The 26131-nt window shown below is 38.0% G+C and overlaps 1 protein-coding gene across 4 annotated transcripts in view; it reads left to right on the top strand.

Annotated features, from left to right (window-relative positions):
* The window catches only part of NEBL (nebulette), a 336315-nt gene that overhangs the window by 257114 nt on the left and 53070 nt on the right, over window positions 1–26131 (top strand). For 2 of the 4 annotated variants that reach the window (XM_045787423.2, XM_087857636.1), the window contains exons 8-14: window positions 7308–7421; window positions 9199–9300; window positions 13110–13214; window positions 14919–15026; window positions 20457–20567; window positions 23312–23422; window positions 25628–25738. The exons of the other annotated variants lie outside the window; for them this stretch is intronic. In XM_045787423.2, the coding sequence (XP_045643379.2) occupies window positions 7308–7421; window positions 9199–9300; window positions 13110–13214; window positions 14919–15026; window positions 20457–20567; window positions 23312–23422; window positions 25628–25738 (762 nt within the window). The remainder of the gene's footprint in view (window positions 1–7307; window positions 7422–9198; window positions 9301–13109; window positions 13215–14918; window positions 15027–20456; window positions 20568–23311; window positions 23423–25627; window positions 25739–26131) is intronic. 4 annotated transcript variants of the gene reach the window in all.

The following is a 26131-nucleotide window of genomic DNA, read 5'->3' on the forward strand; positions in this document are numbered from 1 at the left end:
CATTTGAGAGAGAGAGAGAGAGTGAGTGCAGTGGGAGAGAGGGGTAGTGGGAAAGGGAGAAGTAGGCTCCCCGCTGACAGGGATATGATTTTGTGTAAAATTCAGACTTGGAAATACTATTAATTTTATGGCAAGTTCTACATAAAAATCTGGTTATACTCTCTTCTTTGACAGCTTTTAGTTCAGTATCATCCAAAATTGGAGGTATAGAGATATGGCATTGTGTTTATTGGTTTACTTTTCATTTTTGCTGATAATTAAGGTATACTTATCCAAGTTTCCATTTTTCCCCCTAACAATTGTTTCTTTGGCTGTGATTAAAAGCTATCCTTTGGGGTCTGCTTTTTTCTGCCTTTTTCTGATTCTGAATCTGAGCCATAGGTGGTGATGTGAAGCCTAGCGCCCCTTGTGGCGAAGTTTTGAACTACAGGGTTTAGAAGTCAGGCTTCAGATCATTGAAACACAGCCTCGTCCTGAAGCAGTTATGAGGAATGAATTTAAGTGATATTGTTGTAGTTTAACTGTTCCACTGTTTTCTCTAAGTGTGGGCCCCTGAAAGTCCTGATTGATCTGTTAAAATTCCTTATAAACTTTCAGGAGTATGATCCTCTATACCTTTCCTATATTAAAAAAAAAAGGTTGGTAAACATCAGGACCATTAGATTTGACATTTATAATGTAAATAAAATCAGTCATGAGTGTAAATAACTTTTCATTTATTTCCAAAGTGATTGACTTAGACATAAGGGATAACATTTATCTTAAAACTGGAGCAAAATTACCCAACCCAACACTATTTCTCCCTTTCTCAAATGGTATTGAGAAACCAGTTGGTCAAGGGAAGGCATTGACTCTGGAGATGTGAGTGTGGGTGAAGAGATAGACACTCAGATGTGTGAAGTGTGGGTTGAAAATAGGATAGGATGTTGGGTGTTTATGTGTAGTGAGTGAGTGAATGAGTCAGAAGGTGAGCAAGGGACCCGTTGAAACCATTTTTTCTCTCACTTCATTTATGTGCAAACCTTACAGCAAGAGGTAAGAAACAGTTGGGTGTCAGTGTCTGCTAAGTGTGGTTTGTACGTAATGCAGATATTTTACTCTATTATTAATTAATGATGGAAACCCTTGCATTGTTGTTCCTTAGGCGTCTTTGAAGCAGATCACACGGAGTACTCAAGCTTAGAGAGAAAGAAATTTCACAGCACTTTGCTTCTTACTACGTTTATTACAAGGATAGGAGTGACAGATATATTTTAAATAACTAATTTCATACTACAGAAATAACCTGGAAAGTCTAGACAAAATTTTAAAATTCAAGTCTTAGGTGTATAGCCCAATGCATAATAGTGGTAGAAATCTTCAACAATAAAGTTTTCCAGAGAGGAGTCATGTGCCAGTTAGATGAGTAAGTCTGAGGGAGACAATTTGGTATTGAGAGAGTTTGTAATACATTTCTATATTTGAATCATGAATTAAGAGTGTGAATGGGCAGAAAAAGGGTGTGAATGGATCTCAAGCCTCCATGCAGACATAACCATGATTTTGCATGAAGTATAATCACAAGTTTTGGGATCATTTGCATTACTCCGTGCTTAATTAGTAATGTCACGAGAGTATTTTATTATAGTTTGTTATATTTTTAAGATATCAGACTTCTATTAAATACTTTCAGGAGAATATTGCATTGGAATGGCATTTTGTTTTGCATAGCTTATTTTATGTGCCCAATTATTACTAAGATGTGTAATTTATGCATCCAGCCTACCCTCATTGGGACCTAAACTGACCAGTGCTTGCTACATGTGACGCTACCAAATTCCCATGCATATTTTGAAAGAATGCGAATTTGGGATTTTTATTATTCTTCCCCAAAACATCAGTTCTGTGATCTCTAGTGTTCAGCAATGCCTACTTGATCATTTCTGATTATATCACCTAAAGGTAAGCTTGTTATCCTCAGGAAGAAGTAAAACCAGTGCCCAGTACAGAGGTTAATACAGAGAATGCCTTAGGAAATGCCAACTGAACAGATAGAATGCTAACAACTTTTGAAAGTAGGATCACATACTTAGATGATCCTTCAAAACTGGTATCTTCCCATTTTAAAAGAATGATCCTGAGGCATTGAGGTGGATATTAAAACTTAAAAACGATCATTATAAGTAAACATATGCTGAAGAAATGAAAAAAACTAAAGTTCTCATCAAAATCTATCACAAGGCTATATCAAAATTTGAAGACACCATGGGAATTACCTGGTCCTGCCTTTCAGTGAAAGAATCCCTTTGCATTATTATCCATCCATGTGTTTGTTCAAACGAAACAGTTACCGAAGCAGATATTACACACTAGACGCTGTGCTTGGGGCTGAATTTTCAAGGGTGAACAGGACAGATCCAGCCCCAGTGAAGGCTGTAAGCTCTAATGGGGAAGACCCATGGTGCAGACAGTTTTGCAGAAAATTATAGCGGTATGATCTGTGTGATCGGCAAATGTGGGGTGTTTCAAAGATATATCAGCAGTACATAGTCTACTTTGGGACATCAGAGAAGGCTTTCAGGAAAATGTTTCTTAATGTTCATTGGAATAATTTCTGCACATCCAACAGGTGTTAGCCAAAATGTAACTTCTTTTCATTATAATCAGCAGAAATCTCATTGGCTGAAACTTCTGCCTGTCAGTACTAACTTTACCTTCTGCAGCAGGACAATTGCCATTTGTAAATTTTTTCAAATATTTGAACACAGTTACCAATGGATTTCTCAGTCTCTTCAGTAGAACACTCTTGAGCCCAGTAACTGACACAGAGTATGCATTACATAAATATTTCTTGAATGAATGAATGAATGAATGAATGAATAGAAGTCCAGCAGAAACTGTAAAGTGCAATACAGTTTCAATATCATATTTTTAAATCTATTGTTTTTCATTTCCTTTTACATACTTTTTCTTCCTAATGGCATATAGTTTCAATCAATTTAACAGTGACTGTGTGTGTGCATGAGTGGGTGTGTGTGAGTGGGTGTGCATATGCGTGTGTGTGTGTGTGTGTGTGTGTGTACTTGGAGAATTAGAGAAGCTTTAGAGTTTCAACACCTGTTTCAGGGTGTGGCTCATTTTGTGAGTCATAAAAAAGAGGTTTTGTCTATCATTTTCATCATTAATTTATCTATTTCTTTAATAAACATATAGTAAGTGCCAGTTCTAGTCAAAGCATTATGCCAGGCACTAGGGATAAAAAATGAATGAAGATCTATTCCTTGCTCACAGTCAAATGGGAGAGCAGACATACACAGATAATTAAAATCTGTCCAAAATTAGAAAATAGTCCCATCTAGTATTTCCAGGGAAAACTCACCTTTAATAACAGCATAGTATTACTATAAATTTATCTTTTAAAACATCAGGTGAAAAAAATGCAGGGTTCTGCTTGTATTGAACTATTTAAATCTAATCAAAATCCAGCCATGCAAGGCTGGCTTGCATCGAGTGTTCCTTCAGTTATTCATATTCTCCCACTCAGGCATCATGACCATCTAATTAGCTAAGTGGCAAAAACAGTTTATATCACCTGTTGCACAGAGAACCCTTCGTGCTCTCTGTACGCCGGCACAGTTACACTAGGGGCAGAGGCCACACAGAAGGGGTGAAGCTTGGGAATTAACCTGACACTTTCTCACGTGCTAGGAAACCTGGCTTTTGTTCTTCCCAAGTGAAGGTATATTTCTGAAAATCAATCATCGATCCTCATTCCAATGACTTCTTTTTCCTCTACTCATTACATTGAACCTGTGTTGGGTTCCTACCATGAGGTGGGAGGGGTTCCTTCCTGAGGTTGGGAGTGTGACCAAGGTACACCCGGTCAAGACTGGAGTCAGAAATCCTTCCAATAGCAAATCTGCTCAAGTCACAGACATGCGTAAAATGATTTCCTTCCAACTGGCCTTTGGATGAAGACCAAGATCCCTGACAGCTACAGGGCTCTGTAGGACGTGGTCGTTCCAGCCCTCTAGTCTCTCCTGTAATCTCCGTCTTCTGCTGCCCTTGTGGTCTTAAATTCCTTGACCATGCTGTGTGTGCCTCTCTCTGGCTTTCCACATGCTGTTGCCTCTGGGGCACACTCTAGCAGGATGCCCCCTACTCATCCCTTTCCCCCCTTCCACTCACTAAGCACACTCTCTTCAAGCCGTAACATAGATACCCTCAGTTCCCAAGACTTGAAGAGGGTCGGCCACAAAACACGGCTCCATGGTTGTCATTGCCCTCTGTTGTTATAGCCAGTCCACCATTCCAGAGTTTGTCTTTGTGCTTAACCATCAGCAGTGATGCCTGGATGCGATCAAGTTCATTTCTTGCTGCATGTCCCCAGGGCCTCACTCACAGGTGGGGACTTAGTGGGCACAGGTGTATAAACACATATGCATACATACATGCATATATACACACACACACATATGTACATATATATGTATGTATATATATATATAATATATGTATAGTGGAAGCCTTTTATCTTATTCAGACCTGTAGTCAGTCAGTTAAATGAAGAAGTTGGTTGAAGGAGGAAGTACAAAGATCGTACACGTACCTTAACATTTTTGTTTAACACAAAACACGTATGTGTACATTTATTCACCAACCTTTGGATGTAGTGAAATGTCTTTTCCTTTGCATATGAAGCTGTGGTTTGGAGTTTTGTGTTGTTTCTCTTACAAACTATAATCACAATGCATTGGTCTATGAATTGCATTTTGAAAGACATTTTGCTCAAAGACATACTGCCAATCTACCTGAGTTCCAGAACCTTCTACATTATTTATTATATTATTTATATTATTATTATATATTATTTATTATATTATTATATCCCACTCCTGACTTTTCTGGTTGTCTTGACTATCCTTAATTTGATAGCCATTTATTTTTAGGGAACTGCTTGCATTAAGTCTTTCATGGAAATAACATAGTTTTCATAGGGATAGCTTTCTTTTTCATAGTAAGTTTGTCAGTGTTTGCAGTATTAAATTAAATGATGTCATTATGATAAACACAGCTAGCATAAACGAGGTTAGGGACAAACTCAGTTGACTTTTGGCAAGTTTATATCCTGCCTAATGGGAGTAGAAGTGTTGGGCGTAACTTTAAACCACTTTTAAGGATGTGTGATCCAGTCAGGTTTGCTGTTGGAAAGATTACTGGCTCCAGTCTTGACAGAGTGTATCTTAGTCGCACTCCCAGCCTCAGGAAGGAACCCATCCCACCTCATGGATTTCTGAAAAGCAATCACCAATGCACACTGTGATGATTCCTTTTTCCTCTACTCATTACGCTGAGTCTGTGTTGAGTTCCTACCATGAGGTGGGATGAGCCATCTTAATGTGGATTGATGATTGCTTTCCAGAAACATGCCTTCACTTAGGAAGAACAACAGCCAGATTTCCTAGCAGGTGAGAATGCGTTGGGCTCATTTCCAAGTTCCACCCCCTCTGTGTTGTGTGCAGACAGTAGGACAGGCTCTCTGTTCTCAGAGAGGATATAACCTTTTTTTTGCCTCTTAGCTAATATGTAACTAAGACACTCATGGTGGCCGGGGTTGGAGAATTCGAATAACTGAAGGAAAACGTGATGCAAGCCACGATTGCATACATAGCTGGATTGGTTGATGGGTTAAGTACCCACCAGCTGAGCATGTTCAGGGCACCCAGGCCATCAGTTAGAATGTTTTACTCAGTAAGTGGAGACTGTTAGTGAATCTGGCTGAGTCAGGAGTGCCATTCAGGGAGAAGTCAGTTAAGAGAGTCTTCTCTCATTGTCAAGTAAATATCCCTGGGGCACCAATAACCTAGAGAGACAAAAGCATAGAGGAAAATATGGTGAAGAGTGCCCTAGCAGAGGGACGCAGAGAGTGCTAACGGAGTGGAATTGTGTATTTAGGGGAGGACCAGGTAGGGAAAGATTTTGATGTGGTACCAGTTACTGTGGAAAGTAGTGAATGAAATCTAGATTTATTTCATTGGTGGTATTGTCCCTGATTTCAAGACATAAAATATTTATTTGTATAAAATCAGAATTTTTTTCTTGTTTTACAGAGTCCTTCCCAACTAATTAGAATAAATGAGGTTTTGCTTGAATTTGTGAGGCAATGTGACTACCAGAAAGCTATTGCTAGCAATTAGAACTGCAACAGAAAATATTTCCTGTAAAGGATGTTGGAATCTTTCCCAAACGAATTCCCCCCCAAGATGTTCACTAGCTATTTCCCTCACAGGTATCAGACATGTGTCCTTGAGGAAGACATCACCCAATAGACACTCGAGTAAACAAGATAATGTGAGCCACTCCCAAATTGCTTCTTAATAAAAATTACTCCAAGCTTTAAGATGTATGAATAAAGGTACATTATGAGAACGCCGTAAGAACACAAAATGTTGTAAAAATGTTCCAAGAGAACAAAACAGTTCTGCTTTTGAGGTCTGTGTATCCTTTCCTGGAGACAGGCATCCAAGGGTGTGTGAGATTCAAGTAACTAGTTTTTTGGTTTTTGTTTTTGGTAAGGAATTTGTATCTATATTTCAAGTAGTTATCATAACCGACATCCGCATATTTCTCTATCCATAGAGAATTATATAGTCCTGTAGGATAAGTGGATAATCCTTTCTTCGATTGCCCTAAGACCACTTTAAAAAGGGAAAAAAATAATCCAGGGTGCACATTACAGGTAGTTTGCTGCTGAGTACAACTGCAGAGAGCTGAGGCAGAGGAATAAAAATTGACATTAAATAGAGCCAGGACATCTCAGAAAATGGAATCCCTAAAAATGAATTTTTGAACAAATGGAAAATGATGAGAAAAACCCATAGTCCGAACCATGTCCCATATTTGGAATAACTCCCTTAGGAAAATTCGCATTCAAATTCTGGGGCTCAGGTTCCATCTTCTAAATGTAATAGACTTTCATTCGTTTGTGGTCTCAATTTCTAATTGATCATACATTACAGGAGTGCAGAAATGGAAACTGACATTTAAAAATCCTGAGATTTTAGCGTATAATTCTTGTTAATAGGATTTGAATTCATGCCTAATTGCATTTATGATCAATGTTCAAGTAGAGGTTGTTTTTTCATAAAAAAAAATTTTATGCCCAATTAAGCTTTACCAGGGGAAAAATACCAGGAATTTCAACTTTGCTACCATTTGTTTTTAAGGTAGCTTTTATCTGATCTAATTAAAAATCAACTGTGTCATTCTGAAAGTTTAAAGATGAATGTGCTATTTAATTTATCCTGTTTTTTTTTCTTTTATGGCAGATTAAATACAAAGAAAAATTTGATAATGAAATGAAGGATAAGAAACATCATTACAATCCTCTTGAAAGTGCTTCTTTTAGGCAAAGTCAGCTTGCCACCGCATTGGTGAGCGATGTAAGTTTTTCAATTATTTTCAGTATCTTTTGATTCTTGCTTTTCCCAGAATCCAAGTATATTGCAATAACTTACAGTTAATCAAGATCATGTAGTTTCCAAGTAATTTTAGTTGAAAACACTGAAGCGTATTTTCCGGAAGCCTTTTTGAGAAAAATGTATTATTGTAAGTTACTATTAATGGTTACTGATTGCTATTTAGTTAATAAGTAGGAATAGTATTCTTAATAAAACTATTATATGTGATCAAGAGTAGAACTAGATTATAGAGTTTTGCAAAAAAAAAAGTAGTGTGTAATATCTTAAATTAGTGGTTATGACAATAGTTAACTCAGGCAATTATGGCCAGGAAATTGGGCTTCTGTAAAGTACAACCTAGTACACGATAGTTTATAATAAGGAAATTTTCAGAAATTGCACTTGTAACGGCTTATGGCTTCTTTCCTACCCCTTACATAAATGCTATGAAATACTTCTTCACAGATTTGGTTTCATCCTATGTTTTTTAAAAGTAATCAAGTTTCAGTTTACAAGAAAAGATGCCTTAAATTTTTATTAAATTAGGCAGAGTGTGAAAACAGAAACAGGGGAGAAAATGGGCCACGTTGCTATAGTTGAAGGATGCATGGGATACCTTTCCACATATCGAGATGAAGAATTGTTGAACTGTTGCTTTGTTAGATCACGTAAACCTTTCAACTCCTGCCGGATGTTAGGTATTATTTGTGTTTCTTAACTCACTTGTGTTTGTTACCAACAATTAAAATGGGTCTTGGGGCGCCTGGGTGGCACAGTGGTTAAGCATTTGCCTTCAGCTCAGGGCGTGATCCCGGCGTTATGGGATCAAGCCCCACATCAGGCTCCTCTGCTGGGAGCCTGCTTCTTCCTCTCCCACTCCCCCTGCTTGTGTTCCCTCTCTCGCTGGCTATCTCTATCAAATAAATAAATAAAATCTTTAAAAAATAAATAAATAAAATGGGTCTTTGGGGATCACTGGGAATATCAGAATCCTTTCCTTTTCTTATTTGTTTTTAGCCTGTGTGCGTGTAAAAAATAAAGCAAATAGAGTTAGAATACACTTAAAGGAACCTAGAGCATAGTGCTTGGAAGCACGAGGTTTAGAATCAGATTGCTTGGATTTGAATCCTCTTCTACCTCTTAATACTATACCTTCATCTTTCTGTGCCTCAGTTTACTCATCTGTAAAATGGAGGTACTTAAAGTACCTCTCCACTAGGGATGTTGTGGTGATTAAATACATGCTGTGTGTAAAGTGGTTAGGAAAGTGTCTGACACACAGTAAATGATCAAATATTTTCTATTAGTATTTTAGTATGATTACTAATATTATTATATTTTCAAAATGGTTGGAAAAAAAAAAAGGAAAAGTTCTATAAGGCAATAGGATGAAAAACACCAAAAGCCCTGAAATTGCTCCAAAGGGTAATTAAAATATGGTAGCAATTTCTAAAGAATAAAGTTGCTAATCTTTTTGTTTTGAAAAGAGAATGCCTATTAAAGTTACTTGATTCTGTGAACATCACCCTTTTAAAATAAGTAAACAATAAAAGCAATTATCAAAATATGGTCAAGTCCCCGGAAGTAACTTTTTTACTCATTCAGTAGTAAATGAGCACCATCTAGTGGCTACTTGTAAATTCGCCTGTTAATTCACCACTAAACGGTACTTTATGGTGTATTAAAAGTAATGATGGCGATAATGCAAAAGCACTTTTTCTTCTCCTAGACGGTATTTTGTTCCATGTTATTTTCATAGGTGAAGTACAAGAAAGACATCGAAAGTATGCACGAGCCAGTCTCAGATCTCCCAAACCTGTTTTTAGACCATGCTTTGAAAACCAGCAAAATGCTCAGCCGAGTAAGTGTACTGGATGGCAACTAGAGATGCCCTGTGTCTCCACGGAAACAGGATGCCTGCAGGGCTCATGAGCACACCTGCTTCCGCCCAGGGTGCCACGCCTCCCTGAATAACTAACTCATTGGAAAGTAGTGGCCTGCTTGCTTAAATCCCACCAGAGCTGTCGCTTTACAAAGGGGGTTCTTGCTAGCTCTGTAACATCTCTTGAATGCAAACTTGCTTGTTGAACAACTATGCTTCAAAGCCACGGACAGGTGTTCTTTCTGTCTTTCTTCTTCCCGATTAGATTGAAACCACTTGAAGGTCAGGCTTAAATCAAGGATCTTTTATTTTATGCAGATTAGAGCAGACTGTCTGTATTAGGCCCCAGTAACATACAAAATTGTCTTAGTCTAATTTGTATTATCTCTGAAAATAAGTCCTATGTTACACTGACACTCTACTTTTAGTCTTGTGAGGGTTTCCACATTTTCTTTAGAACAATTAGGGGGCACGAGTGGTTTTTTTCATGTCCTAATGAAAATATTTGCGCACATTGCCAAGTGGTCATTCCATCGGAACTCACCTCCTGGATGCTGTTTCAAACACTTAGCATGTGTGGACCCTGACTTTGCCGGTTCTCATTAACTGATGAGCCCGGCTCACCTGTGCCCCATTGTTGACATCACAAATGGCCCAGGGTGACGATGGACTGTAATTTGACTTCAATTTATTTCTGCACCTATTCTAATAATTACACGGTCACTCGCTCGCTCAAAATTATCCAGATGTATTGAATATCTGCTTTGGGCCAGGTACCATCAGATGGAAAATTATGTTGGGCAAGGAATGCGAAAATAATGGTCTTCAGAAGATATGCTTACAGTCCTGGATTTAAAAAACAAAAAAACAAAAAACAAATCTGTAGTCCAGCCCTGGTTCCCAAACTATTGAATAATGAGATACAGCTTCGTTCAGGTTTAAAAATGTCTGCCTTTGGCTTTGATGCGTTGAAACTTCTGTTCATTATTTTGTAATCCTCCTTTCTCCACTGATGTCATCCTTCTTGAAGTGGATTACGTGTGTAAATAATTCATACTGACGGAGATTTGAAAATTAATTAATTGACTTTTATCAGTTCTTGGGAGGGAAAGCAGTCTGCCATTCTTCCTGTCCGTTGGGCGGGCAAGGAGGCATAAGGGGTTCTCAGGTGCAGAGATAGGCTCAGGTCTGGCACACTTCGTTCATGCTTCCTGCCGTTTCAAGGCTCATCCCCCCCACCTCTGCACACATTTCTCCGCTCCTTGAGTGTCTCTTTCAAATTCACATTTTCCCATGATTCATAGGGAAGTTTCTAGAAGTCGGTATGTTTCTATTCTCTGAGCCTGCTGCTTTCTTCACGTTTAGTCTTTGCCAGCCTTATTTTGATCATGGAGTGGCATCTGCCCTTGACTATTCTCCATCCGTCCTCGAGCTAAATTTCCTGAGGACATGAGGACTTGTGTGCAAATAAAACTATAAAAATATCATGGCGGTAATTAAAAAATTTGGTAGCTGAAGAATACAGGCCAGTCCTAGGCAATATTTTCTTCAAGAATATTGACCCTTCTTTTATATGGTGAAAAAAATCATAGCTTAATATAAATTGTTTCTATCACTGCTTTAGCAGAGAAACTCAGCAAATATTACATTTATCGTATATACCATTTTTAAAGTTTAAATCTTCATTCAGGTGGTGTTTTCGCCTAGCTTATTGATTTTTTTTCCTCCATAGAAAAATTGTGACTGAATAATTACTTCATGGGAGGGAAAGTTTAAGACTCAAATGTGTTACACTGAGGTATCTGTTTATTAATGTTGTATGATAATACATTGGCTGAAATTTATCGTACATTAGAATTGCCCTCTTTTAAATTTTAATGTGGAGAGAATTGGAATTTTGCTGATTTATAAAGGCAACTTAATTTTCACAAAAGATTGAATAAGAAAGTGCTTAATAAACAGACATTCTGCCAAAATTAGTTGTCAGTTGGTTATAAATGGCTGTTTTTAAAAGACCTCTAAATGTCTTTGGTATAAATCACCTTTTTTTTTTTTTAACACATAGTGTGTCGAGCAAAATTAATCCTTTTAAGTTTGAACAGCTGTACTAATTAAAGTTTTGAAGGACCATATCCCCCTGGAAAACAGAGCTGTAGTAGATTTCAATTTCTTTTATAACTTTGCATAAATGAAAAATACGTATTGCATGTTACTCTGGTCATTCCCACTAGGAGGCAACAGAGACTATTGCATAAGGAACAGCAAGTCTTGAAAATTCTTTTGCAGATCTTCCTTCAAACAGGTTTTGTTTGTTTTTTGTTTTTTAAATAGTAGTTTCTGAAGTTCTCTGTTGCTAAAATAGATCATGGGGGACAGTATTGACCTTTCCTTAGTCTATATCCATTATAGCAGGCATAATATCCTAGGCTTTACTAGTTCTGGATTTTAACTTGGTATGGAGTATATTCTAGCCTGTTACATTCAATTCATGATTATTTTATTTATGTATTATAAACTAACTTGTAAGGAAATTATAAAGTCTCCAGTATATATATATTTTTTAATTAGCAGAGGAGCCAAAATTTAGAGCTTGTTCTCTTCAGTCAAGATGTACCATGGGAACATTTTCATGAGTTTCCTGGGGTGTTCTACTCTGTCACATTATTCTGGCTAGAGTTTGGGGGATACACATCTTAGTGCTCTAATTGCTTGGAAGCGCCTTTGGGGACTGTCGCTGTGTCTCCATGGAACAGCAATTCTCGTGTGCATCCTTCCATCCTTCCCATCCCTGGCTCTGGCCTCTTCTGTTCACTCTCAGATCCCTGGAGCATCTGCTAAGACCTGAATGTCAACTCTGTTCTGCTCCCTTTCAAATGCGGCTTACCTCTCCCTACATCCTACACAACATTGCCTTTTTCCCTGAAATCCTCACTGCCGAACGAGCAACCAGCTTTAGCTGAAGTCTCTGTAGCCTTGAGTCTTTGAGAGTTACCATTTAACTCTAGAAGTCTTTTCCAAATAGGGTGCAATAATGAAGTGTCAGGTCTCCAACGAGAGAAATTACAAAGCAATTTTTGTTTCATCGCGGCCTGTTGTATTTGGTGGCCGATGGTTGCCAGATTTGGCGTTTCTTCTAAATCCACCACTTTGTCTGTGACTCTAAATAGTAGTCTTAATCCAATTTCTTCACCTTAAAAATTCAACGGACTATACTCAGACTCCTCTGTTTCTCTCCCAGGTACCTCCTACCCTCTCTTTTTAGGAAAATTAGTTGAATTATTTCTCACTCTCTTATTTTCCTTATGACCCGTCAGTCTTCCTCAAGGCTGAGCCCTCGTGTACAACTTCTTTCCTTTCCTGCCTCGAGCTTTCCTTTGCTCTGTTCTTTCTTCTTTTCTTTCCTTCTCTTCTTGTAGATGCTATCAAATACATTTCTGTTCCAGGATAAGCTCTGGAAAAATTGCCTTTATTTTGCCCACCTTGCTTGTACACATGAGTCCTATCACTGGCTTTTCCGTTGCTGCTCCCCAGCGTCTTTTTCATTGTGTTGACAGCTAATGGTCCCCTGCTTCTGTGGGGTGCCTGACATGGACCACCTAGAGCTGCTGGTCTGTCCTGCATTGCCCGTTTCCCTCAGTGCTGGAAATCTCCAAGAGCAGCCCACTGCAATGGGACTTGATAGCTTTGCAGCTCTTGTTGGCTTGTATTTTTCAGTTTGCATTCCTAAGTATTGGTTGTTCTAATTGGTCTCTTTTATTCTGAATTTATGTTCATGTTCTCTATTTTAGCGAGAGTATAGGAAGCTTTTTGAGGAAAACAAAGGAATGTATCATTTTGACGCGGATGCTGCCGAACACCTGCACCATAAAGGCAATGCCACGCTCCAGAGTCAGGTCTGCGCCCTCCCTGTCTGGACCCCTTAACCCCTCACTGCCACGCACCTCCACCCAGAAGGTGCAGCTGCTGAACAGAACGTACCTCCTGAGAAACTGAATGTCCCTTCGGAAAATCTCAGACACTACTCTCTCTATATTACCGGGCTGGGAAAGCTAGAACCATGCTTCAGTATAAAAGCATTTCATAAAATAAGTTACTTCACACAATTTTAAACTTATGATAGATCAATTAATTAAACAATGATCAAATCTCATGATGATTTCAGTTTTTATAGTGTGCTAATTTGTCATCTTGAGCTGTAAAATTAAGTTTCCAGGTGCAAAGTTTATTAGAATTTCTCAGATCAATTAGAAGTTGTTTTTAAAAACTATCTTACATTAAGATTTCTTTGAACTATAAAATTCTATGCATTCCCTGAAAGAAATTAAAAAAAAAATCTTCCCTGCGCACTTTAAAGGTGTTACCTATACATTTTCTTTATTCTGAGTTTCAGTAGTTGCAAAAGATGTCATTCCAGCATCTATTAAGATATAATTTTACATCACTCTATTAGATATATCCTGTGGAACATAAATTCCTTAATGATTTGATACCCAACTTCATTTAAAAACTAAACAAATTGGCTCTCCTTTAAGGTTTAGAAATGTGCATTTTTTTCTCTTCATATTCTTATTTTTATTTAATTTTTCCCACAAAGGTTTATCCTAGCATATGTTATTACATATCCTAGTATGTTACTATACTTCAAACACTTTCACTGATCACTTTATCATACTTCTCTGAAACAAAAATAGGCCTACAAATAGGAATTTAAAAACCTGTTACGTTTCCTGTTACCACAAAGTTCTAAGTATTGAAAAACTGCTTTTGTATTTAATCATTAAAACTGCTATTATTACACAATTTAAGAAACAATTTCAAAAGAATTATTTACATATAAGAACTTTAATGAAAATATACTTCTGAATGAAATGAATCATGATCAAAACTTTTCTGTGAATTTAATTTTAAAAGGTATATTGCTAAGAAAAAGCCGATCACTCTGACAGCTTACATATAATTCTAGTTTCTGTTATTAGGAGGTAGAAAATATCGATCATTTTATAAACTAAAATAAGATGGAAGTTGGTTGTAATTGAAATAAATAATTCATGGTATGATATTATTAACTAATGTAGGATGAAACTGAAAGCAATCATATAAAAGCTCTGTGTGTGTGTGTTACCCAATATCTCTGGAAGAAGTCAGCAGTCCCAGAGAACGTTGTCTTCCCTTTGATAGAAAGAGAATCACACCTATGTTTTCTTCCTTGTTCATGATTCGAAGCCATCACAGGGATCTCTCTCTTTCTCTGTCTCTGTCTGTATGTATATATGTGTATTCCACGAGTGATACATACTAACCCCAAATATGAGATATATCTATATATCCCAGCTATTTAAATACTTCATCCAAGTCCCAGAACTACATTATTTAGTAGTTCTAAATTATTTTTATCCCTTAAATATTTTTATATATCACCTGTTGACTTTCTTTGCATGTCATTTACCACAGGGAACCCAGTGACCAACCCCAATGGCCAGAATAAAATATGATTTTAGAAACTAGGATGATTAACTTGGGCATGTTTATTTTACTTTGCTCTATTTGTATAAGGGCTTGTGAGCTTTATGTGCTTTTTATGCTTTTTTTCAATGAAGGTTAAATACAAAGAAGAGTACGAAAAAAATAAGGGGAAATCGATGCTTGAATTTGTTGAGACACCCTCATATCAAGCTTCAAAGGAGGCTCAGAAGATGCAGAGTGAGGTGAGTCCCTTTGATTTGTTATCAACTGTGTTTTTTTTTTTTTTTAAGTTTGTTTATTTTTAAGTAATCTCTACACCCAACACGGGGCTCAAACTCACGACCTTGAGATCAGGATTCATATGCTCTCCCAACTGAGCCAGCCAGGTGCCCCTGTTGTCAACTGTTTGATGCATTTTTGATGTTTTATCATTTGAAAGGAACTAGTAAAGTAATTCAGAATGTTGAGTGGGTCTAGAAGAAAGCACACTGCCCAGGAATCCCCACCCTAGATCCAGCATCTTGTCTGGGTCATTGAGATTCTGTGTCCCTTCGTTTTTCTCATTTGGCAAACACAATTATCAGGCCACGTGAGCTCTTAACTGCCCTTTCATATTCTATGATTGTAAAGTTGACACTTTCAGGTTGTGTCCATGTAAAACTATGATGAGTAGAAAGAAAATGAAAAGAAAATGAAGAGCTGGTTGCTTTATTCACCTTTTATATTTCAGTGACAATAGAACTAACATGTATTAAATACTCTGTGCTAAGCAGTTTGCTAAAAGCTTTATATATGTCAGCTCATTTAATCCCCTCAAGGTAATGATGCCAGGTGGGTATATCCCTAGATTGATAATCATCCCCTGAAATTAATAGTCTTACCTGAAATTACAGATCCAGTAAATGCCAATGTTTTAGGTCCTCATCAAATCATGAGAGATTCTCTTTTCTCTGTTTCCTTATTTAGTTGATCCCCCCGCCATGGTCCACCCCCCCCAAACCAAACAGTGACATGGAAGTTTTAAAATATCAAGAGAAGAGAGCAATTAAGAATTTTTTGTGCATATGTACTTCGCGTTCTACTGAAAATGAAGCTGAATCACATCCAGATATTCCCCAAATGGTTTTGCTCTGTCCTAGTGAAATTTCTTCTGTTCTTTTTTTCCCTACATTTTTTGGGACCAGACACCAGACACAGAAGGTTTTCTCTGCAGCCAACATCCAGATTCTGTGGGTACACCAAGTTATTACTTCAAAGGGACAGAAATAGCGGACAGCAGTATCAGCCGATTACGGCCCCACGCCAAGTGTGCTCTGTGGGCACCATCTTTTCTCTTCTCCAGTAACACCACCAAAACAGGGAGAAATGATAACTTCTGGACAATGAAACTGTCATAGGAATTTTGTAAACAGTGTATGTGCTCTTTGTTGCTATTTATGCTGCTATGTGTTTATAATTCATCTTCTCAGGGAAATGGCACTCAGACATTACCAGGGCTTGTTGAATTGTTCAAGTTGTTTAATTTTTTCTCCAAGCAAGAAAGGAGAAGATAATTACTTCTATTTTTCATATCTCATAGCTTCTTAAGCCAATTGAGAGGAGTTTGATCAAGAAATAGGTGAATATTTTGATGAAATTAGCTGTCTGTTTGAACTGAATTGGAAGAGAGGTAAATTCTGAAATAGTTCAGAAGCCCGACAACAACCTACATTTAATGGGATAACTTGCGGGACTACCTTTGTCTTAGTTTGGGCTGCTGTTACCCAAGTACAACAGACTGGGCAGCTTAAACAACAGAAATTGATTTCTTATAGTTCTGGAGGCCTGGAAGTCTGAGCTCAGAGTGCCAGCAGGTCAGGGTTCTGGTGAGACCGTCTTCAGGGTGCCTTCTCGCTGTGTCCTCACGTGGCGGAGAGCAGAGAGAGGAAGGAAGCTTTCTCCTAAAGTGTTTGGGGCACTGACCCCATCATGAGGGCTCCACCCTCATGACCTCATCTATCCTAATCGCTTTCCAAAGGCCCCACCTCCAAATGCATCCATCACATTGAGGGTAGCCTGGAGTTTCCACATATAAATTTTGGGGTGACACAGACATTCCGTCCATTATCACCTTTTCTCCATTTCGGGAATAATATATAAAGTACTGCACTGTTACCAGGTAGGGAAGCTGGAAGGCAACCTCTGGGTTGAGCCTCCGGGGTCAGCCGCCAGAGCCTGTGGCCTGTGTAGTTCTCAACCCGCTCTCCTCCTGTTCCCCCAGCTGTCACTGATAGTCATGCCTCGTCCTTTAAGGAGAAGACCAGCACTGTCAGACGGGGCTTTCTTGCTCTTTCCGTCAGCCCCAGGCTATTGTTATTTGCGTGTTTGAGCTACATCTTCACATCTTACTCACAGAGGGAAATGTTCCCCTGTTTTCCTCTCTTTGATCTTCTCTGTACTTTTTCTTCTGAAGACCCCCTTCTCCCTCCCCTTCTTTCTCCCTGTGGCTATAGTACTTAAACCCTCTGTGGACAAGTCTCAGGGAAGGCACCTCTCGGGAAGGCACATCCCCATGCTGCTTCCTCAAGAGGTCCTTCGTGAGTCTGCCAGTGGAGGCTGGGAATCGTATATAGCAAGATCCCAGAAGCTTCTGATGTCGGTGGTCCCGTGACCATCCTTCGAGAAACATGGACTCATTGAAGAAAACAGTAGTCCTCTAACTTAAAGTCATAAAAACCAGATGGATTGAAAAACAGCAACAACAAAATATATAGATAATCTGCTTCTCAGGGAGTCATGGGCAAAGTAAACCAAGTTGTTTTTCTTTACATGAAATGGTCAGTTGATTTTTTTTTTTTTTTCTATTGGGGATGGACCTTCGAAAGAGAAAGATTCCCTAAGTACAAATTTCATGCTACAGATGACAGAGACAGAAAAAGTGCTATTGTTTCTACGTAGGCATGTTTCCTTGTGCCGATCTTGGAAATCTGATAACTAGTGTTTCGCTTTTACCATTGCTATGGTTACATAGCACAAAAGAAAATAAAGTATTAACAACCGAAAACAAAAACAAAAACAAACCCCAATTCAGTCAAATGAACTGATCAATTCCTTCTGGTTGGCTGTTTGACACCAGGTGCAAACAGCTTTAGTAATACTTTTATTATATGCTATGGAATTGACTTACTCGGGGCTACGTGGGCCTTTTGTTAATACTGGCTTTCAATTTTTGCTATTCTGATTTCTGGTGTTGTCGCTAGGGGGAAATTATCCTTTGCAGAGCCTGAGACATGTTTTCCCTTTAATTATAGCCAGTGGCTATTAGATTTTTAGGCTCAGCATTTATAAGTCTGCTCAGCAGGGCTTGAGGAGAGAGAAATCTTTCAATAGAAAATATCTTGGGACCAAATTTATACTCCGAAGACTAGAAACATAAAATATCTAAAAATCTTTGTTAGACCAAAGTTGATGTGAAAGATACCTTTAAATAGAGGATCGATGTGGGGCGCCTGGGTGGCTCAGTTGTTAAGCGTCTGCCTTCGGCTCAGGGTGTGATCCCAGAGTCCTGGGATCGAGCCCCACATCAGGCTCCTCTGCTGGGAGCCTGCTTCTTCCTCTCCCACTCCCCCTGCCTGTGTTCCCTCTCTCGCTGGCTCTCTCTCTCTCTATCAAATAAATAAATAAATAAAATCTTAAAAAAAAAAAAGGCTATAAATAGAGGATCAATGAAGTGGACCCAAAGGGAACCATCTGGCTTCTAGATTGTTCTTATTCCTAAGAGGGAAGCTTGACAAGGAGCATCTTAAGCCTTCTCTGGGTAAAGCAGAGTGTTCATGATGTCGGGGCTGGTCACTCATGTTTCTGTGATAGCCTATAATTATGCTTCTCTCACTTTTCTTCGAATGCCAGATATAGGTTTAATCAGTGTGTTTTCTAGAAGAAATCTTTAAATCTGGCTTTGAAAAGTTCTTTGTCTTCTGTTTCATAAAAAGCATACCGAAGGTTTTTTTTCCCCTTAGTCATGTATTGGCCAGTTCCAGTCATAATCAACTTTCCTTAATGACTTATTTCAGTAAAATGTTTTTCAGAGGAGAAGGGCTTTTTGAAGTGAATTATCTGAAATAAATAAATATACCCAAATTTCTATTTTTGCTTTTTTAAAAAAAGATATATATATATATTTTTTAAGATTTTATTTATTTATTTGACAGAGATAGAGACAGCCAGCGAGAGAGGGAACACAAGCAGGGGGAGTGGGAGAGGAAGAAGCAGGCTCATAGCAGAAGAGCCTGATGTGGGGCTCGATCCCATAACGCCGGGATCACGCCCTGAGCCCAAGGCAGACGCTTAATGACTAAGCCACCCAGGTGCCCCTAAAAAAGATATTTTTGGCCTGGAAATGCCCTAGATTCAGCCTTATAACCATGTAATTTCAATTAGTTCCACATAAAGAAGAGGGCGATTTCTCATTGTTCTTTGGGAATATCTATAGTTCCTCTAACTTGGAATGTTCTCAGTGCAACTTCTTAATCACTTTGTTAAATTTTGGTTTTTCCAGGACATCTGTGTGACCTTTTGTGTGTGTGTGTGTGTGTGTGTGTGTGTGTGTGACTCCATAGATCATTTTTAAATAGTTGCATGTGTAAATGTAGGAGAGACGACAACAAGCCTCTCTTTTCATCCCTCATGGTTTGGGAGAATTTCTTTATACAATTACTTATCTTTGTAATTCATATATTATGAACCTGGGAATGGCCTTTCGTTTTGCATTAATAACAATCTCATGCAGAATTTATTTTTGTCATCTTTGTGATGCAATTTGAATAAAATACTTAGCTGGTAATATATAGGCTTTTGTGCTTCTGGTAAATATTTTACATGCATGGAGATCTTTGTCATTTAGAAGGACTGTTTCTACAGTCCTAAAGTGCGAGTAACCATTGGTTTTCAAATCCATAGTTCCAATGTTGGAATTGAGGGAATCTTAGCCAAAGGGTGGCCGAGAATGTCAAAAGGGCAGGTGAGGGTATGAACGTCTGCCCACTACAATCACTGTCTGCATTCCCCTTTCCGTTCCTTGTTGTGAACTCCTACCTAGAGAACAATTTATCAGGTGGAAGATAAGACTCCTCCCAGTGTAACTTAATTCACAGATGATAGAGAAATAGTCTCAGTGCCCAAATCATTAAAGGAAAATGTATTTCAGCCTCCATTACATTTTAGAGATGGTCTTTGCCACGTTCACAAAAGGCTAACAGTGAAAGGGGTGATGAGAATATCAACATTTATGCTGCTGTGCTTTGAATGGCCTTCTATGCAGCCAGATTGTTTTCCGGTGGCTGGATCCACTCCCTTTAGAACGAACCAGTCCGGTGATTCTCAAATAACCAACTTTACTGGCTTTCTTCTCCAATTGGTCTGGCATCAAACAATGACAGACTAGTAAGGTGTTAAGCAGCCTCACCCCTCTGAGTGCTTTCCCACAGGCAGCTGGTACTTGATTTTGCTTTTGTTTGGTAGAATTCTAAAATTTATGGTCAAGTTGGAGTGATTTTCTTGTGGCTATGAAGACTCCAAGGTGGTAGAATTATGTAAGGCAAACCTCGGTTTTGTTCTGGGAACTCTTGTTTTAATACCTTTCCAACAGTGGCTCGTGTTTTCTAAATTTCAAATTATGTGGTCTTATTTAACAGAAAGTTTACAGAGAAGATTTTGAGAAGGAGATTAAAGGAAGGTCATCACTGGATTTAGACAAGACTCCAGAATTTTTACATGTAAAGTACATCACCAACCTTCTGAAAGAGGTAGGATCTTGCGATTTACTATTAAATATTGTGAAAGAAAACTAAAGAAATAACCCAGGAAATATTTATTCCAAATTCCCTACTAACTGTTTGAGATGTTAATCCATTCTTCTTTCTCCCACTTTGACCTTTATTAACAGAGTTTTTCATTTTCATTAAAAACAGGAAAGTGTGTGTTAATATTTCCATTTAAAGTTGGGGGAAGAAATCACCTAGAATTTCTGGAAAAACTTAAAAATTTTCTGATTTTGTGTTTGTATCTCAACAGCTCTATAAATAGTTTTATAACAGTTTTTTTTTTAAATTTTGAATATGGATGAGGCAAACTTAATTCTTTCAAATTTAGTTATTTAAAAATGCATTTTAGAACCAGCTTTTTCTGCAACTCCTCTCCTTTCTGCAGCATTCTCAGAACATCTGATATCAGAAATGAGAGCCTCAAATGTGAAGGTTTGGATAAATGACACATTATTTGTGAGTGGATTGTGTTCGAAGGGGGGTAAATATTTAGCATAGAGACATAGGAACACATGTTGATTTTTCATTTTACTCTCAGCAGGATCCCCCTCCCCTCCCCCCCAAATTGGTGCATTTCAGCTCACAACTAATGTATTACATCTGTTGAACATTAAGGTCTTCAAACCTAACAATTAAAAATATCATACTCATGGTCCATCCCTTTAAAAGTTTCTTTTTGTTTTTGTTTTTTTTTTTAAAGATTTTATTTACTTATTTGACAGAGATAGAGACAGCCAGCGAGAGAGGGAACACAAGCAGGGGGAGTGGGAGAGGAAGAAGCAGGCTCACAGCGGAGGAGCCTGACGTGGGGCTCGATCCCATAACGCCGGGATCACGCCCTGAGCCGAAGGCAGACACTTAACCGCTGTGCCACCCAGGCGCCCCTGTTTTTGTTTTTTAATGGCTGAAAAGTAACTCGGAGCTCTTCCACCTCCCTGCTTAAATAGAGTCTCTTTACATTAAGGGGAAATATTAGAGAACGCCGCTTCACCCTGAATTTTGAACTGAAGAAAACTGTTCCTGAAAGAAATATCTTAAATCAGTAAAATAAGTTCGAGTACAATTCTGCACACGAACTTCGTTAATAACTGAATGCCACCTGGCCTTTACTGTTTAACTGCTTTTAGAAATTTAATGTGCTTCGCCGTTGTAATGTATGTTGGGCTGAAATAGGTATATAATTTATGGAAGAGTGCTTTTGCTATCCTACCTTTTCTCAGTCCTAGTTCCTCTCAAATTTTTTGAAGTCGAAGCCTAGTCAAATGGCAACTTCCTACTATTGTCTTCCCTTTAAAAAATAAGCACTGTTTATATGAAAATCTTAAAGGGGGAGCTCTTTATCATTTACATACAAATGACAATGTTAAATCTATTTTAAGGTCCATAAATGACTTTAATATACATGCCATTCATTGACTTTCTCTTTTATTTCTCTTTTTGAAAGAATCTTATTTTAGATGTGTTGATTCAGAATGTATGCATCAGGATAGTAAAAGGCCCATAAGACTATGATTAAAAATCTTTTAATTCAGTTATAGAGAGTTCTAATTTTAAAAAAGGAACTCTCAGTGACTTCATGAAATTATAACTTTTCTTTCTAAGTATATGCATTTAGCTTTCAATTATCTTTGCATTTTTTACTTTATTATGGTTTTTACATTTATATTGCCGTTCAGAATATTCAGAGTATTGTTTTATACTTTCATTTCACTTGATTCCCCCAATTGCCCTTTGACATTGGTAGAGTAAGTATTTTTATTTTCATTTTGCCTGTGCGTGTGGAAATCAAGGCTCAGTTACTTAAAGTCTTTTGAAGGTCACATGACCGAATAAGTGAAAGAATTCCAACTTTCATCCAGGTCATTTGACTCCAGAGCTCTTTCCAAAATTACATTCAGGTCATTACGATGTCTTGTAGGCTATTAGTTAAGCAGAGGACTAGCTAATTTAATTATACTGGACAAAGAGAAAATAACATCAAATGAACCCTAGAATTTACTGGAACATGACTTCTTATTAAAGGAAACCTCATCTTTTATCTGGCAAGTTAGTCTTAAGTACAACTCAGTTGAATTGAATCAAGATATATACTGTTTCCATAATGCATTTAGTAGGAAAAAAAAGAAATTCATTAGCAGAACAAAAACCCCAAGTTATATGTAAGTATTAGTGGAGACATTTGGATCTACTTAAAATATAATATTAAAATAGATGACATTCAAACTATGTATTATCAATCTGTAGGAAATTATTTGGTTTTACGAATCTGAATAAAGTGGAATATTTTTAAAACTTTGGTTACATCCATCCTTTTGATTTTGTAATTTTCAATTCTTTTTCAACTATGATCTTCGGTGATTCATATTTTATAGACAGCTTTCAAAGAAATACTTCAAATAATTAATAAGAAGCATCCATTCCTAAGATCTTCCTCACCACTTAAAAGGAAGACATCTTTTTAAAATATGGTACCAATATGGTACCAAAATATACTGGAAGACAGGATGAAAGGGAAAATCCTGATAAAATTGGAAGCCACTCTAAACATGACTAAAAGAGAAAATAGGGTCTCTGTAGAAAATGAGGAGCATAAGTATTCAGGAGCCTGATTTATTCCTCTCTAGAAATATTTTCTCCTTTCTGTGGTCTCTAGAAAACACGTGACAGGGTATATCAGTTAAACAGTGTCCCAGGAAATTTTGAACTGTAATGTTCTTGTCTCATAGAAAGAATATAAAAAAGACTTGGAAAATGAAATAAGAGGCAAAGGAATGGAAGTTAACTCCGACGTTCTTGATATTCAAAGAGCCAAACGTGCATCCGAAATGGCTAGTGAGGTGAGTATATTTATTTAGCAACTGAGAATGTATGACTTTTCAGCTGACTTCATTGTCCGTAAACCTTTCTCAAAGTTTTATATACATTCCATAACTTCTATGTGCAAGATGATGATAAGTAGCTATGTCCTAGGAGTCATTTCCCAGCCAAGGAATTAAAGAAAAATAACAATAATATTTTAAAAAAAGATGTCCACCATCTCCTTTCCATGTGGTATGAGAAAAATGACCCTTTCCCCCCTTTTAGAGAAAAATATATATAATAAACCAGAATAACTGTAGGAGATTCAACTTGGGTTTTTAAGGAAGTGAAAGGCACTGGACTGGGAACATGTGTAGTGGAACTCCATCTGTCACTGCAGTGCGGTTCACACGCTCTCCTGCTCTCCACCCAACAGAGCCCCCCAGCCCTTGCCTTGCTACTCAATGAGCCCACATAAAGCTCTTTATGAAGTGAGAGGGACTGTTGCTCACTTTACATGGAATTTGTGGGAAGGAATGAAATGCCTCTGAAGTGCTGTCAGTCCTTTCATCCTTGTGTAATGTCATTACTTTGGTATCACATAATGGCTCTGTGCTTTGAGGAGAATCTAGCTGAATTGAGCAATGAGAAATTTAAAATCGTGTCCCCATAGGTTCCTAAACTGAGGTGATGGTGGGGATGGTGACCCTATTAGTCAGGCTGCAAATGATAGGAACCCAACTCAAACTGGGTGAAACAACAAAGGGAATGTTTTGGCTTATGAATAGAGAAGTCCAGAGTCAGGTTTCCTTCTGGTTGGAGTTCAAATGATGTATCTCTTCCTTCTTTCTCAGTTCTCTTGTCTTCTCTAATGCTTCGGGCTTGGGAGGTTATCTCCAAGTGATGGCTCCTCCTAACAGTAGAATAACTCCTATCTATGCCAGAAATCCCAATGGGAAGTGAGCCTCTGTTTCTTAGAGTTACAGTTAAGGTCCTAGGATTGAATCTCACTGGATCGACTTCTGTCCTGTGTCCACACCCGCCCTAATCATTGTGTCTGGGGCCAGATGAGTGTAATGTGCTGATGATCTGGTATGGTTCTCAGGCTCACACATTTGTTCAGTTAACTTCTTTGGTAGTTTAATTGCATTTTAAGTATAAAACATTTAAGGGGCGCCTGGGTGGCTTGGTCAGTTAAGTGTCTACTTTCAGCTCAGGTCATGATCCTGGGGTCCTGGGATCAAGCCCCATATCAGGCTCCCTGCTCAGCAGGGAACCTGCTTCTCCCTCTCCCTGATCTCTGCTTATGCTCTCTCTCTCTCAATCTCAAATAAATAAATAAATAAATAAATAAATAAATAAATAAACAAATAAATCTTTAAAAAACAATTCAAAATTGTTATGTGTTTTAAAAAAATTTACAATCATCTTTGGCCATATCTGTGTTCTTTAAATAAATTTAAACTTTAAAAGCCACTATGATGTCTTTGGCTAATACTGTCATCACATATTTTTAAGTTAGTAATTCTGTACAGATCGTTCTGTTATGGTGACATGTGCCGTCCACATTCAGAGTTAGATCTTGTACTCACTTGTCAGTAATACTTGGAAAAATTATGTTAGACCCTCAATGACAGCGTCCATCTAGATACAGTTGAGTGGCATGATGGCGGCAGGAGCAGCAGTAAATCAGCCTTAGCCTACGAGTATAGGAGTAAAAGACCAAAAGAAGCTATCGGTTATTGCACACCTACTATGTGCTGAGCACTGTGTTATATGCTGTCTCATTGTTCCTCAGAGGGCTCCTGCATGGGGGAATTATTACCCCCATTTTGCTGATGAGCAAACCGGAAACGTTAAACATTCCCAGTGTCACATGGCAATTGAGTGCTCTGGCCTCCAAGTCAGCCTTCTTTCTACAACAGCAGCTCATTGAAACCTGCCTCCCTATCCTCCAGCCCTAACACAGGTGTCAGTGAAGATTCTCACCACGTATAGTAAAAAGCTTCAGAGTTTCGTATACCCCTCTTCAGTAAGAATAGTGATACAGTTCTAAGCAGTTCAGAAAATTTAGTTCTAGGTGATCATTTCATAGTACAAAGTGAAATGTGTTTTCTTCTTCTTTTTCTTTTTAAATATGTTCATCCATTTTATTGTATCATCGATTACAGATACAGGTTTGTCCTCAGAGTGTCTGAATATTATAAAATGTTGCTTTTTTTTTTTTTTTTTTTTTTTTACAGAAAGAATACAAGAAAGACCTGGAGTCAAAAATTAAAGGGAAGGGAATGCAAGTTGGCACCGACACCCTCGAAATACAACATGCCAAAAAAGCTTCAGAGATAGCTAGTCAGGTTAGTCGAGTGAATGGTGCAGAGGCCTTAAAACCTGTATTTCGGAACTTCACAAATCTTATTAATGACCTGATTAGTACATGGAATCCCCCAGAGCTTTGTGACTAGTTTAAAAGTTTGGAATGGAGACCATTCTAAATCAGCATGCTTATTTGAAAATTTATAGTTTCTGCTTTACTCATTTCCTTTAAAAATATCAAAGAAAACTAAGGGGAAGACATTTTAATAGAACACACACACCCCCTTTCTTACCTTATCTTTGTAATACAACAAATTTCACATTCATCTGGGCTACGGTAAAAATTCTCATACTATGTTTTCTTTAAGGATAGGTCGTGTACTGCTCCGCGTATCTGTGTTTCCAACTTTCTGAACAGACCTTGAAAATCACAT

This window comes from Ursus americanus, chromosome 31 (assembly GCF_024610735.1).
Source record: "Ursus americanus isolate L20-20 chromosome 31, mUrsAme1.1.p, whole genome shotgun sequence".
Taxonomy (NCBI): domain Eukaryota; kingdom Metazoa; phylum Chordata; class Mammalia; order Carnivora; family Ursidae; genus Ursus; species Ursus americanus.